This window comes from Neopsephotus bourkii, unplaced genomic scaffold (genome assembly GCF_033783945.1).
Source record: "Neopsephotus bourkii isolate Nb327-2 ecotype Australia unplaced genomic scaffold, CSIRO-AGI_Nbou_v1 NB_1373, whole genome shotgun sequence".
In the NCBI taxonomy this organism is placed as follows: Eukaryota; Metazoa; Chordata; class Aves; order Psittaciformes; family Psittacidae; genus Neopsephotus; species Neopsephotus bourkii.
This window is the reverse complement of record NW_026901852.1, coordinates 1,253,604-1,270,287: the sequence shown is the minus strand read 5'-3', so window position 1 is coordinate 1,270,287 and position 16,684 is coordinate 1,253,604. Positions and strand designations below refer to the sequence as shown.

General features: G+C 37.1%; 1 protein-coding gene across 5 annotated transcripts in view; it reads right to left on the bottom strand.

The window, feature by feature from the left end:
* Window positions 1-1,338: 1,338 nt before the first annotated feature.
* The window catches only part of NAALADL2 (N-acetylated alpha-linked acidic dipeptidase like 2), a 358,350-nt gene continuing 343,004 nt past the window's right edge, over window positions 1,339-16,684 (bottom strand). For 4 of the 5 annotated variants that reach the window (XM_061367075.1, XM_061367074.1, XM_061367076.1 and 1 more), the window contains one exon: window positions 1,339-4,998. In XM_061367075.1, coding sequence (XP_061223059.1) covers window positions 4,800-4,998 — 199 coding nt within the window. In that variant the 3' untranslated portion in view covers window positions 1,339-4,799. The remainder of the gene's footprint in view (window positions 4,999-16,684) is intronic. The other variant, XM_061367078.1, reaches the window with a different exon arrangement.

Sequence of the window (16,684 nt, the reverse complement as noted above, 5' to 3'; positions counted from 1 at the left end):
GGGGGAATTAAAGGGGAACTTAAGAGGTGGTAGTTAGTAAATTAGTGTGATGATTAAGTACTGATAAGAAACCAGAATGAAGACAGAAAACTAGTAGGAATGACCAAGAGAAAGGTGATGAGAAATAGGGAAAGTCATCATATCACATGAAATTGTGGGAGAAGTTGCATGCAGGGGTTAGGAGAAGATGGTGGCAAAGTCAGAAAAGACACTGTTGGTTAAAGCTACCAAAACTATCTGGGGTGATGAAATCCTATCCCTGCCTAAAATATTTTTTACCATTAATATAATCTGTGAAAGACAGTGATTAATTGTGTATTTTTGAGACATTTACTTCCCTTACTGGAGTCTCCATCCCAAGTCTTCCAGACTCAGAGCTCCAACAGAAAACATCTATGTTTTGAACATTTTAGTGCTGTATAAGACTAAGTGTTTTCAAAACTCAGGTCCCACGCATCTTAAGATGAGATTTGTTTCCTATCACTCACCTTTCTGTGACTGGCAGAATACTGCTGAAATGTTATAGAGGACTAAAGGGATAGAGCATGTTTCACACTATTCCTGTTTCCTGTTAGCAACCATAATCTGCGTCAGAGGTACGCATTTCTGAGTAACCCAGATAACAGCTTCTAATACAAGGCTTTTGAGGAAGCTCTTAACTGCTCCCTTGAAGATATAGGCCCAGACATAACTATGTTTATAATATTTAGTAGATTTTAAAATCAAAATGATCCATAAAATTATCTTGCCTTTCTGCATAACACAAACCATAGAACTGCATCGATCTCTCAAAGTTTGGTTAAAATAATACATAGCTACACATATGATAATGGACATTTTTCTTCCCTACAATTTCTAATCCATCTTTTATTCTTGATCACTCTTTCAATGTATATAGAAATCCTGTGGCTGGGAACAAGGGACCATACAAAAAGACCTCCAAAGATAAAGGCACTAGTCTCTACAAATTAAAAATAAAACCCATGACTTCCAGGACAAATCTTGTGTGAAATTTCCAGCAGTACTAGCTGTGAAATCCTGGAGACCTTGGCCAAGACATTTTATTGAATTAAGCAATGGTTATCTTTCGAATGTTTGCAATTAAATCAACTACAATAATTTAACAGCTAAGAAATATAGGTAGATATTTGGAGAAACCCAGGACACTACTGAAGAAGGAAACACTTTTCCTCTGTGGGGATGACAAAGCACTGGCACAGGTTGCCCAGAGAGGCTGTGGAATTGCCATTCTTGGAAGATAATCAAGTAATCTGAACATAGTCCCTCCTGGGCAGCTGTGTCTAGGTGACCCTGCTTGAGCAGAGAGGTTGGACTGGATGACCTCCAGAGGTCCCTTCTGTGATACCCAAGAGATCTAACTGTTCCCTGCCTACTGCTGCAGGGAGTGAGGTCAGCTCCACTGACTTCCTTTAAACCTCCAGACTGAAATACTTCCCTAAAAGTTAAGTGAAGCAGTGTAAAGTGTTTGCTGTTTTTTTCATGTAGTTAATATTGATGTCTACGTTTACTTAGAAGAATCATATCATAGCAAGCAAATGAGTGTTTGTACAATGTTTTGAAGATATAAAGTAGTGCATATTTGTGTGTTTGTGTATTTGCACAGATACCGTTTTTCTTGGATGATAAAAGCAATTCACTGCCTTTTTTAAGGTCAGTACTCAAAACCCAGCTCCCAGGTACCTATTATTCATCTGAGTTGATTGTACTTCAGCTTCTTTATTGACTCTTTAAAATATGCACTAATAAAATCTCATTAGCTCTTTATTATCAACTGTCTCAGCATACAAATATTGCAAGCTGCAGGGATTTTCTGGTCACCATGAGCATGACTCTAGATTACTTCACAATCGATGTATTTGTTACTCTGGCAGTTGATGTTTTGAAAAGGTAACAAACTTTTAGTATCATTCAGGTAATTGCAAACATACTTCTGCCTTTAAGGACACTCCATTTATTTCAATGTAAGAGGGGAATGAATTCAATCTGGGTAAGCTACTACGAGTTACTAACCTCTTCCTTCAGCTGATGTTCCACAGCTGGCTGGAGAACAGTTCTGTTAGAAACACACTGGTACTTAACACCTTAACTTACTACACATTCTTTGAGTCCAATAGGTAGGATTTAAAAATCCATGGAAGGACATTGCTTAGAAGTGCCTTTTCTGAAACTATAATGGTACAAATATGATCACTGAATATTCCCTTATACTTAAAATCTGAACATTTCAAATAAAAGGCTAGAGATCTAGAAGTGTGAGATGGCAGTGAAATCAATTGATTTACGTCTCTCAACGGCTTATCTGATTCATCTCACCAAAAAGAATATATGATTGTCTTTAGAATAGACAGGCATTTATAGCTGCAGTGCTTTTTGTGGTGAAGTACTTTTAAGTCTGCTATTTTAAAAGTGGTTATAGAAGGACACTAGTAAGAAAACAAAAAAAAAAAAAAGGCTTTAGTGAGGAATTACATGGTTAAGAAATCAATACATGAGGGATACTCTTCTTAGCAGATATCACAGATTTTGCATGAGTACACTGTGGTTACATCAGAGGTGATTTTGGTGGAATATACATACAAGACAGACAAAGCAGTTATTAGATTCACCTGGCAGAGTTAAAGGAAATGTTGATTTCTATTTTTGGCCTCTTAATGGCACCTGACTGTATCATTTAAGACCATAGATGCTGGAGATTTCGGCTTTATAGCAAGTCAGCACTCTAAAGAAAATATGTTACTAAATAAATTGTTTAGAAGAGAGGTCCATATTAGAAAATACAAGTCAAATATAGTGTGCACAGTACATCCTCCAATAATATCTCAAAGTAAACATATAGCTCCAATGTGGTTATTCCACCCATTTTAATATTCCAATAATAAAAAATAATGGTATCAGGGGGATGAAAAACATTATAGTAGCAGAAAAAAAGGTAAAATTCTCTCTGCAGTAAACAGAATTTGTATCATCATTAGCAAAAGAATAATCATATAATCTTGCTTATCAGACGCCAAGCAAAGATAGGAGATAATAATGTCTAAGTTCATGCAGTCATGCTGACTGATGTTGATGTATTCCCACCTCAGTTGTAGCCATTCAACCGGACAGTCCAGCCTCTGGTCAGACCCGGGACACTTTTGCCCATGTTATGATAATAACTTGCAAGAAATGTATCAACATCATAGCTAGATGTATCTAGTCACGGGTCATTGCTAATAGAGACCCATTTGTCAAGGATTCCTGGAAACAGAAACACAGATCTACAAACTTTCATTTCTTGCTATGTCAACATGCACTTTAAAGTCTTACACTAACTTGTGCTCCTTGAAATTTTCTGGAAAGCCATTTTATTTTTTACGTTAATAGAGATACTTTTTCTATTTGTATTGCAACTTGAAATGTTTCTGTAATGTTTCCATGGCAAACTGAATAACAATACATTTAATGCTTCCATCAAATAAATAATATTTCAATTCTAAGCATCTATATCAAATAAATTTTTGAGCACTAAACCCAGAATCATCTCAGATTGTAAAACTCTAAACCCAATAGGGCTTAACATTTTCAACTGTTTATATTATTTAGACCTGCAATTTTCAATTGTGTCTATTATTGCCTTACAGGTGAGGACACTGGACCTCCTGATCCTTTTCTTCAGAGATTACTTCATGCCAACAAGGTAATGGTGTGATTACAGACTTTGTACAGGGCTTCCACCAATGCAAAACAAATTTGAGTTTTAGCTCTGCAATATGATTCATCTGATTGAGCCTTCAGAGGTGAATTCCTGGTTCTACAGTAGGAAATGGATATATGATTGCCTTGTGCTTTTTTGACAACAGTCCAGATCCTATATGCCAGGCACTACTTACAGAATGATCCATGGAATAGTGGGTGGTGTGGCCAAGTGGTGGAATACCAGAAATGTTCCCATAAGTTTGAGGTCATGTTTTCATTTACTGCTCTCTGGAAATTTAAGGAGACCTTGAAGTAGGCTTTTTCAGTAATGTATAAGCTTATAAGGCCGGTAGCTTTGTAAAACTAGGCAGTTCTTTTATTTAACATAACGATACAAAGTATTTTTGTAATTACTGATTCAAACCTTTCAATAATTTGAAATTATAAAAAAAATTCTCTTGAAGAATTACTAGGGAAAACAAGTCTTTTTCATATAGAAATGGGATAATGAAAGTCTATCTGTACTCTCAGAATGGAGCTATTTATTGTTCCACAGGAGTAAAGATGTTGGATTACAGTGTTAAGGGTGTTCTGTACATTTCCTGATTAACCCCAGCACTGGATACCCAAGCAAATGTCACAGACTTCAACTACTTACTCTGAAAGGAGTAAGGCAGAAGATGAATGTGTTAAGGAAGTTAAGAAACACAAGAAGGCATAGAAATCTCACCTGGGTATACATCTGGGGTGTCGCAGAACCACGTCTTCAGCATATTGCAGGATGTGCTCAGTACTTTGCAAGATTGAGCTGTTACTCATAAAAAATAGATTTTACATATAAAAATACAGCAGATGACCCTCAAAAATCGTATCTTAAGTGTTATTCCACCTCATTGTTTTATACATTCAGAAACAGACATTTGAGATATACCATGAACAGTGCAAAAGACTGTTTTTTATTTATAAAAACACACATTGTGGTACCTGTAAGCGCCAACTGAAAGAAAAGCTGAGAAAGGTTTCATCCTCAGATAAATTCTGGTCCAAGCTGAACTTTTGTTTAGCAAGCTGTAAACAATTGTCTTAGAATGCAGAGAATTCTCTCATTTCTTTCCACCTAAGGTAGTCTCAAACACATCAAGTCCTGCTTTGAAGTAAACCTGAGCTGAATTGATGCTGTTCAGCACCTCTGACAAAGCTGCTTGAATGGTCTCATTTGACTGATGTAGTTTGCAGTGCTCCAGTGCCTCTAGCAGTACTGAAAACTGGCTTGTCCTTTCATCTAGTCTGTAAAGAATATTTCTAAAAGAGAAAAATGGAGAATGGTAAACTTTTTACTCAAAACAATTCATCAGAAACCATCAAGAAAACCTGCAAGTAGCAGCCGCACTTTACAGATGATACATGTTAAGCACAGTAAAGCTGACCCATAGCAAACTGAAAGACAATTGCATATTTATTACAGCCTTGTAAACTGAATCTGTTCATTGATCTAGGTGTATGTACATTGAAACATTCACTAAATCTGCCAAAAGAAATCTCACCATCTCACATTTCCCTTTGAGCATTCCAGATTTTATTCAAAATCATGAGCCCAGACCTACCATACCCCTCATGAAGTATTTCATGTTTCGGTTGGATTCCACTTATTCCCCTCTAAAATAGGTTTGGTTATTCCTGTGGACCCCAGACACAGATTTCTTCCCCTCCTCCCGCTCCACTCCCCCCCAGTCTGCTCCTGTTATTTATTTCACACTTCAGAGGTGAAATACTAGCTGTAGTCAAGTCAATGGTAAAACTCTCACTGCTTTCAGCAGAGACTTTTTTTCCATTAATAATCCTTGGTGACATTAGAACAAGAGCAACCCATCTTTAATGCTGAATACCTGAGGAAGGAAATAAATGGAAAGTATAGTTAAATCCCAACGAAATGAAATCTATGTCTTCCTATAATATCTGCAAGACTTTTCATGGCTCGTAAAAAATCACATGCAAAGGTAACATGTGAGCCCTTGGAAATGTTACCTATATGAGGTGTTGCAGGTTCAAAATTAAAAGCTAGTCAGTGATTTCAATGAGATTCTTTGAAGCAGGCTCTAAAACCAGTTGTAAACATTATCCTAATTAGAAGAGAAGGTAAGTATCATAAATCTCCACCCAGGAACTCCTTTGATTGTAAACAGAAGTAAGAAATTTGAAACAGGAGAGTTACATATGATTTGGTGCAGGAGCTCATCCTTAAATACAAGGCAGGTGTTCAGGGCAGAGGAGAAGTTATTTCACAGAATGAAACCAGCAGGACAGCAGAACATGGATACTCTGTTAGTAATCTAATTGCATGACAGAACAGGCCCAATGGCAACTCCAAATTAGTAATAAAACTGCCAAGTACCTACAAGACAGATTACTACAAAAGTGTATCTTATTATTATATGAATCACCTAATTGCCAGTCTACAAGGGGGAATGGTAACAACGCAGCCCAGCAAGTGACACCACAGAATACCTACAATCTTCTGTCATTTTTTTCCAGTTTGAAAAAATGCTTCAAATGAGGGGAAATGTTTTTCAAAGATGAAATAACTCTTACAACAATTTTTCTGTTCTTATGCTTTTATCTACCTATACTGGGTATACATCCAAAACCAGTGATGTGCAATAGGAATGGTAAATTTTACAGCCTGACAGCATTATATATAGCCATTTCAAGTGGTCTGCAATACAATACATAACAGTTTTAAACAGATGAAAACAGAATCCAACACTGTAATAGGATAGCTTACATAGAGAATCGTCACTGACCTTATCATTTGGACTGAAACAGGTTAGGAGCACTTGCAGAAAGAGCTCAGTGGGGACAGAAACCTCCATCAAGAGGACAGTAATAAACAGATGTGGCAATAACTTCTTCATCTCACGCTGCAGCAGTAAGAGGACAACTGCCTGCTTCCTCAGCTCTGAGCTTCTACTATTCCTTGAGACTATAACACAGTACACTCAAAGGTGACTCAAGTTATATCACTGACTGTCCCTAAAGCATCTCTGTGATGCATTAAATGAAACTGTGTGTGTTGAGAACCAGATAAATTCCTGGTTGGTTGTTTTTAAGGCCAGGCTGTACTATGGGAAATACTGTAGTTTTCAAAGCAGAGGATTGATTTTGCTCCCTCTGAAATCAATTTAGGGACTCCTGCTGAGATCACTGCTAACAGAACCATGCTTTTGAAGAACTCTCTTCTAGAGTTCCTACAGTTTACAGGGAGACAGAAGCCTGTTCACAACCCCTCAAACTCCTTGAATAGCAGGGGCAATGCTAGAGATAATCACTTCCCCACTCTCAGGAGGCATGCGACAGTCCTATCTGTTTGCTGGTAGCTGGGAGAGTTTGACTAGGCTAGAATTCTGATAGAATTCTGAAGGGTCAAAATGGGAATGCTCCAAAAGCCTATAAGACTGGCATCTTGATCTGTAATGGGATCCCTCTATTCCTGTATTCAGGGCAATGTCAACTAAGAAAAATGTCATAAGACAGTAATCATCAGCAGAGCAATGCTAACTTCGACTGCTAGAAAACAGACTGTAAAGAGAGGATGACGTGAAGACTGGGGGAGTTTGGGGATTACTGAGAAAATGTTTTTGGTGAATGGAAACAGATTTTCTCCTATTCCAACCTCCAAATGTGCTCCTAATAAGGACACAGGCTAAAAAGAGGGTTTACCTTGACATACAAGGATGTTAATACAGTTTAAACCTACTGCTGTGATTTTGGAATAACAGGTGAATCACAGTAAAACCACAGGCAGGTGATCCACAGTAAAGGACAGGTATTCCTAGCCCAGCACACCTGACTACAGTACAAATCAGTGTCTAATGAGAAAAGCTTCACTGTTTGATAAATGAAAGACAAGCATTCTGCTATCATAACTTAAAAAAAGATTGTAACTTCTGCAATAGTAATGTGAGTTTGGCATAGCTGATTGCATAGTATGACAGAACCTACGTTTTATTTTTATGGATGCAAATAATAAGAAACATTATATGGCACCTGTTTTTCCAGATTTGCTGTTAGGAATTCTCACCAGGGTCTTAAATTTTCCAATTACTTCTCTTTGCTTGGCAAGCCACGCTGCCCCTTTGTTGCATAAAATGATTTCTCTCTTTATGCATGTTCATAAGAGTTAATTTATACGACAACTTATTTCTGTCCAAGCTTCATCAGATGAAATGGTTAACCTAGTTCATGACTTTCAAACCTTTACAATTCAAGAAGTGTTTTCGTTAAAGATTACACATAAACTGAAAAATAAAACCCAGCTATTCTACTGGCACAAGATATCACTATGTGACCACAATACGCATAATGATACCAAGAGACTTTAATTTATACTGTGAAACTCAATTACTTGAACATTCCTTAATACAAATTGGTTTTGTAGCCTACATCACTAGAACAACAATTACAGCCTCTGGCCTAACTGCTTCAGTATCTATCTTCATTTTTAATTATTTTGATCTTAAAAATACATTTTGCACAGTTTGCCTGACCCACACAAACTGAAAAGGGACGCCTAAACCAAAAAGTGCAATGCATTGACGATACTAATAAAATTACAACCCCCATCATTCATCTTAATGGTTTTGTTTCAATGGCACATCACAGTGACCTGAAAAGTGTAAAACTGAAGTAAGAACCTAATTAATAACCTCAGGCACTACCACTGAAAGATGCAAAATGGCTCCAAAGAAAAAAATCAGCCATAGCAAACTAAAGCAAATAAACTATAAAAATGAATTGCAAAAGAACTTCTGTAATTTTTAAGAGCCCTCTGCAGGCCTAGGAAAATAAGCATTACTTACCAAAATAATGCCAGAGAGTTAAATGATGTTTTACACTATCACAAATAAGGATGCAACTTCAGCCCCACCATACCAAAATGAATTTGACAAATTCTTGAATGCCAGATCACCCTAAAAATATATTCCCTTCAACACAACTTCAAACTGTTTTGTTGCTTATAACAACTAAACAGTTCAAGATAAAACTGGATTATTACATTATTCCTGCCACGAAAAATGATATTTTAGCTTACAAGAAAAGTTATGTACAACACAAGCTGAATTATTCAGGTACTTACAAACAGCCTCCTATTTAAGAGATTTTGAAAAGTAACTATTAAATCATTAGGACACGACGGCAAGTATGGAATCCCACATGAAATGAGTGTAGCTTTTTTCTGTGGAATCGCATTAGAATTGCTTACAGATAAATGCTTTGGGCAGCCTCTGTCTTTTCCAGTTATAACTCAATATGCTGTGACCAGAGATGCTTCAGCATCCTCACAAATTCAGTTTTATAAATTCTTCCAAGAATAAAAGCACATCAGAACAGGGATTCTCTGTATTTCCATTTCTCTTGGTAATGTTAATTTTTGAATGCACTTCTCTTACATGTAGTAAGTTGTGGGGGTTTTTAATTCATGTTTGCAAACACATAAAATATTATTAATTTGGTAAATAAACAAGTCAATGCATCCTAGTAACGACACTTCATGTTGGGACTTCCAGTTCCACAGGGTGTTTATTTATTGTGGGACATAAAAATATTACAAATCCTTCTTTCCTGGAAACTGCATGAGCTGATTTATATTAGTTTTTTTACACTGGTTTGTACCTCAGAAAACTTCATGGTGAAGGTACTGAAAGCCACCGTTCTTCCTCTGGGTCCCCTATCCTTCTGATCTCCAACAGAGCTTCTCATTTCCTCTTTTAAAACTTTTTTGACACCTACATACCTATTTTATTTCACAGCACTATCGCATCAGGTTTATAACTATAAAATTATTGCTGGTGGTCATGTAAGACCAACTTTTACCAGGACAAAATTCATGCACTGGTGAACTGTTATTACATGTTATTGTAACTCATTCAGGCCAAGAACCCTTTTCTACGATGCTCATTTCCTGCTGGATAGAACAGTGGAAGTCACTGGCTCTCGGGCCGTGTGACTGAACATGCAGGGAAGATGGGGATACAGAAGACAACCTTTTAGGGCAACTCATCTGTAAACATCACTTCATTCCTTCACTGTGCTAAACATCCTACACTTTTTGAAGAATCATCAACTGCCTTCACTTAGTGCTCTCATTTATAATTCTGCAAATTGTTCTACTGGTACTGATTACAGAAAATGATATATTTAAACCATGTACACTCAAAGGTGTCTGCCAAAAATATATGTATTTGCATGTTATCAGCAGTTGATAGGCTACAGGTAATCTGGGTATCAAACCCAAAGAAAGTCTAATCAACTGAAAGACATTTCAAAGGCATTGTTATGTGACAGTGGTAAATCAGATAAACTCTGTTCCTACTAGATGGAAATTTATCTTGCCTAAGAGACAGGAGTCAGGACACCTCTAATTTGAGTCAATTATAGCAAAGGGAGTTATGGTAAGGCTGCATCTAACAAAAAATTGTTGGGACATGGAACCACAAGAAGGTAATTACTCCAGATTTGAATTAATTTTGGCAGGTCAATTTATAATAGGGTTTGATAAATAATAAAAAAATAAAAATCCTGATTTTGGCAACTTTGTAAAGTGTCTTGATGCTTGGTTTGGCTTGACCGCCTGCCAAATAAACAAAGGTAAAAAAGAGAAGCCAAACTGGAATGATAGCTGTTTACAAGACACATTATCTTTTATTTCCTCACAGTTATATTTGATTACAGTACTTTTTTTTAAAGATAATGAATCCATTGTTGTAAAGCACACCAATCTTTTACTGAATACTGTATCCCAACATAAGAATGACGTGGATCTATTGGAGCGAGTCCATAGGAGGGCCATGAGGATACTCAGAGTGCTGGAGCACCTCTCCTATAAAGACAGGCTGAGAGAGTTGGGCTTGTTCAGTCTGGAGAAAAGAAGCCTCTAGGGAGACCTTACAGCAGCCTTCCAGTGCCTAAAGGGGCTGACAAGAAAGCTTGATAGGGACTTCTTATCAGAGCAGGTAGTGACAGGAAAAAGGGGAATGGCATTAAACTAAAAAGAGGGTAGGTCTAGATTAGATATTAGGAAGAAGTTCTTTACAGTGAGGGTGGTGAGGCACTAGAACAGGTTGTTCAGATAAGCTGTGGCTGCCCCATCCCTGGAAGTGAGCAAGGCCAGGTTGGACAGGTCTTTGAGCAACCTGGTCTAGTGGGATATGATAAGGTCCCTTCCAACCCAAACCATTCTACAATTCTCTGATTTTATGAATTACCACTAAAGCCTAACCGTAACTCCAGCATAAGTTTCAGCTTGATGCACCTTAGATATTTGTCAAGGGCTCAAGTGCACTAAGACTTCTTACTGTCCCTGACCAGCCTTGCCTTCCACTCCCAAGCCTCCCCTGCTGGCATCGCTTGGGCACAGCCGGGGAGGCCCCTGCCCTGTGTCCACAGTACCACAATTGGCTCCCCATCATGTAGGAAACAGCTAGCCCTCATCATCACCTGACAAATTCCACCTAAAAAGGTGACCCTGTGAGACTAGACTTATAAACTACCATCCTAACCTTATCTGCAGACCTTCCCACCTTTAGACCTATCCTGTTGATCCATTACAGATTCATCTACTAGATTCCAATTTGCATGTATGAGCATTCATAATCCTAAAGGGAAAGTGAAATATCTGTTAAAGAATGATTTATGCTATGCTTGCTTTTCAAACGAAAGAAACATTGCTTATGCTGAATAATTTGGAGGAAACTATTTTTCTTTTAAGGATGTCTCAGTCTGAAATACTCAAATTCAAAGCAGATGTGCTACTATTTCGAAGGACTTGAGGGAAGTGAATTAAAAAATTATTTCCAAATGACTCACAGCTGATGTTCTGAAGGTTTCATGGGGATTTTTATTTAGAAATTATGTAAAACATTCAATTCCTAAGGAGCAATACCATTTTTAAACAAAGCAGCAAGGAGTGTCAGGTGTTTGATGCAGCAAACTGGCTTGACCTTGATCTTTAGCTTTGATCCCAACTAGATTTATCATAAGTCCATACCATGAGACATGATGCCATTAGCATCACAGCCAAAATCAGAAAGGTCATTATCATAGGAGTTAAGTATGGATAAAAAATTAATTATGTCATAATATGTTATTTAGAGAAATGCCTCCAGTTATATTTTTACTACCTTAAATGGAATGCATACACACAAAATTAACACTTAATCCCTGTTAAGGTAATTTTCCTGTTCATGACTTCAAGACCAAATTCCTAAGGATTATTTCCTGGGTAATATATCAGTGGGGGAAGTATTACACACTAACTATTTTTCCAGTGAATTTCACTTATTTTTGTACTATATTCTAGAAAAATTCTCGCTAATATTTCATATGTACATGAGTGATTCTTATCTGTCATGACCAAACATGTGGAAACATATACATGGATCTAAAAAAATATATCAACCCTACTGTTTATAAGAAAAATGAAATAATGTATAAAATATTAAGTTTCTGTCATGTTTAATAAATTCAAAATCCAGTACTTTAGGCATAATAGCTCTGTTCTAAGATCACCGAATAGCTGGCTGTAAAAGCACTTTTACAGATAGCAGAACAACTGGTGAGCATGGGCTAAAATATGTAGTAAGTCCACACATTCAAAGAAATGTCACTGTGCAAGAAAATCCAGGTTCTTCGCAAGGTGAGGACCATGCACATTTGTGGAAAGCATAAGAAATGTGTTTCCTGGTGTCTTCTGGACCACCATTCCTGTATTAAATTTCAATATACATAATAATACTTCTTGTATTATTATTATTATTTTATTACAAAAACGTAATGAGGCTGATGCATACTACAGACAGAACTCTAGGTGTAAAATTCAATTTAATTAAAAGGATGGAAGAAAATTTATGAGAATTGCATACAGGAAAAATAAATGTATATACACCCAGGTCTACCATTCATACCAGGGAAGTGAGAAAGCTGGTTTCCAGCCATGACATAATCCCTAATTACAGTGGGTTTCTGCTTTTGCAGGTGTTATGAAAAGATTTTCACGTTCCCTGTTTAAATAAGCTTTAAAGTCTACCATAATTACATCTCTGCAGATGGCTAATTCAGTAGTATTTATGCAGCAAATGCTCTTTAAATAGTAAAAATTTAGAAGACAACAAATACAGTCATTACTTCATGGTCATTACATGTACTGGTGCTTCCAAAGGAAAAAACATTTAAATAGCCAGTCAGATGCATCAGGTGTTTTGAGTATGAGTTACACTCACTTAATTGCATCTTCTCACTATTAAGAGAGGTCATAATTCAGCATGATTATCAGTCATGAGAAAAATAATAACCATAGCAAGAATTCACAAGATCATTACCAAACTAGCAATTGCTACTGATTTATGATAGGACAAATGTGCTGCTCCACACACGGATGAATGTTAGAGTCAATATCCCAGTGAATGAAATTCTATCTGGCCTACAGCCAGAACAACCACAGTGTGGTTCAATGACCATTGGAGAGGCTGGAAGGACTAGGTCAGAACGGTTCCCAAAGTTGCTCAGTGCACAGAAAATGCTCATGCTGTTAGAACATTGTTCTTACTGGTCCATCATGAACTAAACAGTTCCCACACTTCCCTAACTAAACCTGTCTTGGGGAGCTGCGCTGGTAGCAGAAGACATTTTGGGGAAAACTTCTTGAGCTAGTCAGAGTTATGGCTTAATTTCAATACTACATTACAGTGATCCACTGAAGCAGCAGACTAAGGACTGCCCCTCAAGTTCCATTTTGAGTACCTGTAGCATCTGTGTGAATAGGAAGTGATCTTAATTATGTCTGGCTTCTAGTAGGTGCTCAGGAGAGAACTTTTTGTCCTCCCACCCATGTTATATCCCAATGTAACACCTAGCTATAATGCTTCAAAGAAGTACAGTGAATAGAATACTTTAGTCCCCCTTATATCAAGGTTGTTACTCCAGATTCTGCTAGTGACCCGGATATATGATTTTGACTCAAATTTTAATTTTAAACTGAAATTAGTGTGCCAGACATGTCACAGCATTTTTTTAGAGACAGTGATATCTATATTAATGCTATTAGAATCTAGTATTCAGGATTTGATTGGAAATATTTCTTGGTTTGTACCAACCTAGTTAAATTCAAATCACTGCTTGCCATGTCATTAACTGACTGCTTTGCCTGTGGTTTTAGAATTAGGAAAAAATAACCTGGCAGTTAAGAATTGTCATTATATTCTCATAAGTTTTTTTTTGTTGTTTTTTTTTTTTCTAATTAGGATTGATCTGCAGAGATGACTATTCAGTTTTATGATAAAATCCACTTCAGACTATGTTGTAAAGACTCTGGATACTGACTGGGGATTGTCACCACTTCTGTAAAGTCTGATCACCAGACACACAACTTCTATTTAGAGAAGCATATAACCAATAACACAATCCTTTCATTCAATGTCTGCTACCAATGACTGGGAGAAAAATCACCCTCCAAGTAAGCAGTAACTAAGATGTACCAAGCACTGCACAGCATCTCAAATCTTCTGACTGCCTCGCTTCCACTGTTCACCTTTCTGACGAAACCTCTTTTTGCTTTCCCAGATTCTTGGGAAGAACATAAAGCCATCCTTTGAATATTTCCTTTGTGGTTTTTTGCCATTAGTTTATGAAGTGAACAATGGAGCGTTACTGAAACTGTGTCACTTCTGTCCTGAATATTTGAGGCCATCATCTCTAGTTTACATGTGCATTGACTACAGTCAGACCACATAAACACTATAAAGTTTGGAGGAAGAAGGTAGAAGAAAAAGGGAAGACATTTTAGGTGTAAAAAATACATTTGGACAAATGTTCATGAGAGAGAAGTGGGCTGAACAAGAACTGCAGAGGTATGACACAGCAGTGAAGAATTAGAAAGTGAAGCAAGTAATACCACTAATCAAAACTCCACTTCCAAGATGTGGAACAACTATAGAAGAAAAAGAGATGTAAATTTTGAAAGATATGAGATATTGGGTCAAAAATCAGATGGAAAATCACTGCTGTGCAGTAAGATGAAAATTCATTTATTCTGGCTGATCATCAAAATCTGAAGTACACTATTGTAAAACCAACACACAATTCTTGCCTTCTTTCCCAACCTTATTCTAGTATTGTATTTAGAAATTGCACATGGCAGATAACACAAAATGGAATATTATCTACTACTGACAATGCAACATGAATTGCTGCAGTATTTCCCACACTAAGGATCACCAGCACCACATCAAATCAGTCCCTGCTCAACATTATACAATGCAAGACAAAAAAAATTTTCCAAGTGCTTGGATCAGGGCAGTCAAAAATGCCTCGATGACAACAAAGTATACAGGCGTATTTTCTACTTGAAGCCCCAAATGAAGAGTTCAAAACAAAAAAAACCCACCAAACCTCCAAAGAGTTTATACAATAAGTCGGAATTAGTGTCTTCTGTAGAAACTCTGTGCTAGGCTGTTTTTTTTCAGCTGCCATTGCACTACAAGTTTACCCTTGTTACTGTGTAAGATTAGCAGGATATTTGCATCTTTAATGCTGTCCTTCATAAACCCAGTGAGCAGCTTGTTTACACATGGAGATTTGATAATAACTTTAATTTTTCCTACTAAACATATCTCTAGCAACTAGAATCTAAGGGCACATGAATTTTGACACCTGAGAATCTGCTGCCGTTTATCAGCAGAACAGAAACAAGTAGACTCCCTACATGTGTCAGGAACACATGTAACAAATCTCAGTCTGAAAGGAAAATACTTGCTGTAGTGAACAACAAACACTTGAGTGGCAGAACAGCAGCAATGTAAATCACCTTTTTGTGTGATGCTAAAAACATCTTTTGATTGTTCTTTGATTTCATTATGACAAATTCAGGGTGCACGATCTCTTGTTGCTTATTGCAGGTATTTTATTCAGAACATTATAACATACTGATTTGCTGTCATTTATTTAAAAAGATGCAAAAGAAAACTTTAACTTGCACAAAGGAGCAATAAAAACTGTTGGGAGGTCCTTTTGGAAAACAGATTGTTTTCTAAATCCTTATTTTTCACCTACTTATGACTCAATCCATGCAATTACATGTATTAGACATACCACAATGGCCCTTGTGACAATTCCATGAATAGTGGTGACAGGTGCATACAGCCTTAATGGACAAGTTAAACTTGGCAAATGAAGATGAAACTCTTAAATGGAAGATTTTACACAAGTTGACTTTGTTACTTGTATAAAATTGTTAAAAGAACTGTCAGTCACAACACAACTGATCCTTAAGCAATGGCCCATTAGGAATAAAACCACCTAACTGGAGCAGGAATGACAGCCTTGTGTGTCTTTCCCCCCCCCATTCCCCCCCTTCCCCCCTTTATTTTTGAAGACTGAAGAGATAAACTCTGGTCTTAGATGTGGAAATCTTTGTGGGATCATCACATGGTATTTGAGGAAACCCTGCATTCTTATTATTGGATGCATCTGGTACCAACAGCGTCCATCAAAAATGCAGATTAGACAAGGACCAGAAGAAATCAAACACTTCCGCTAAAAGAGGACATCTTACTGCACTGAGTGTCCTGTGTCTGATACTCTATGAAGGCTTTTGATAATTTCATTCTTTTGCAATATTATTATTCACTGTTCCAATGCCAACATAGTGCTACACCTTTCAAAAAAACAGATACAAGCTCTCTGCGTGAATACCTAAAAGGAGTGAACACAAAGACTTGACGGATACTTTAGGCTGACAGGTTTTCAGAAGCTGTAGTGATCAGCACATGCAAGACGTATAATAAAATATTCAAGGAACAGTAGGAATGGTCTTACTCAAGGCAAACATAAGGTTTGAGCTCAATATTTATAAACACCAGGAAGACACATGCTGTCTTGTTTCCCATGATGTTGCTGGTATCAGTGTTTTGATAGGTATTTTAGACTAGGGAAAAGT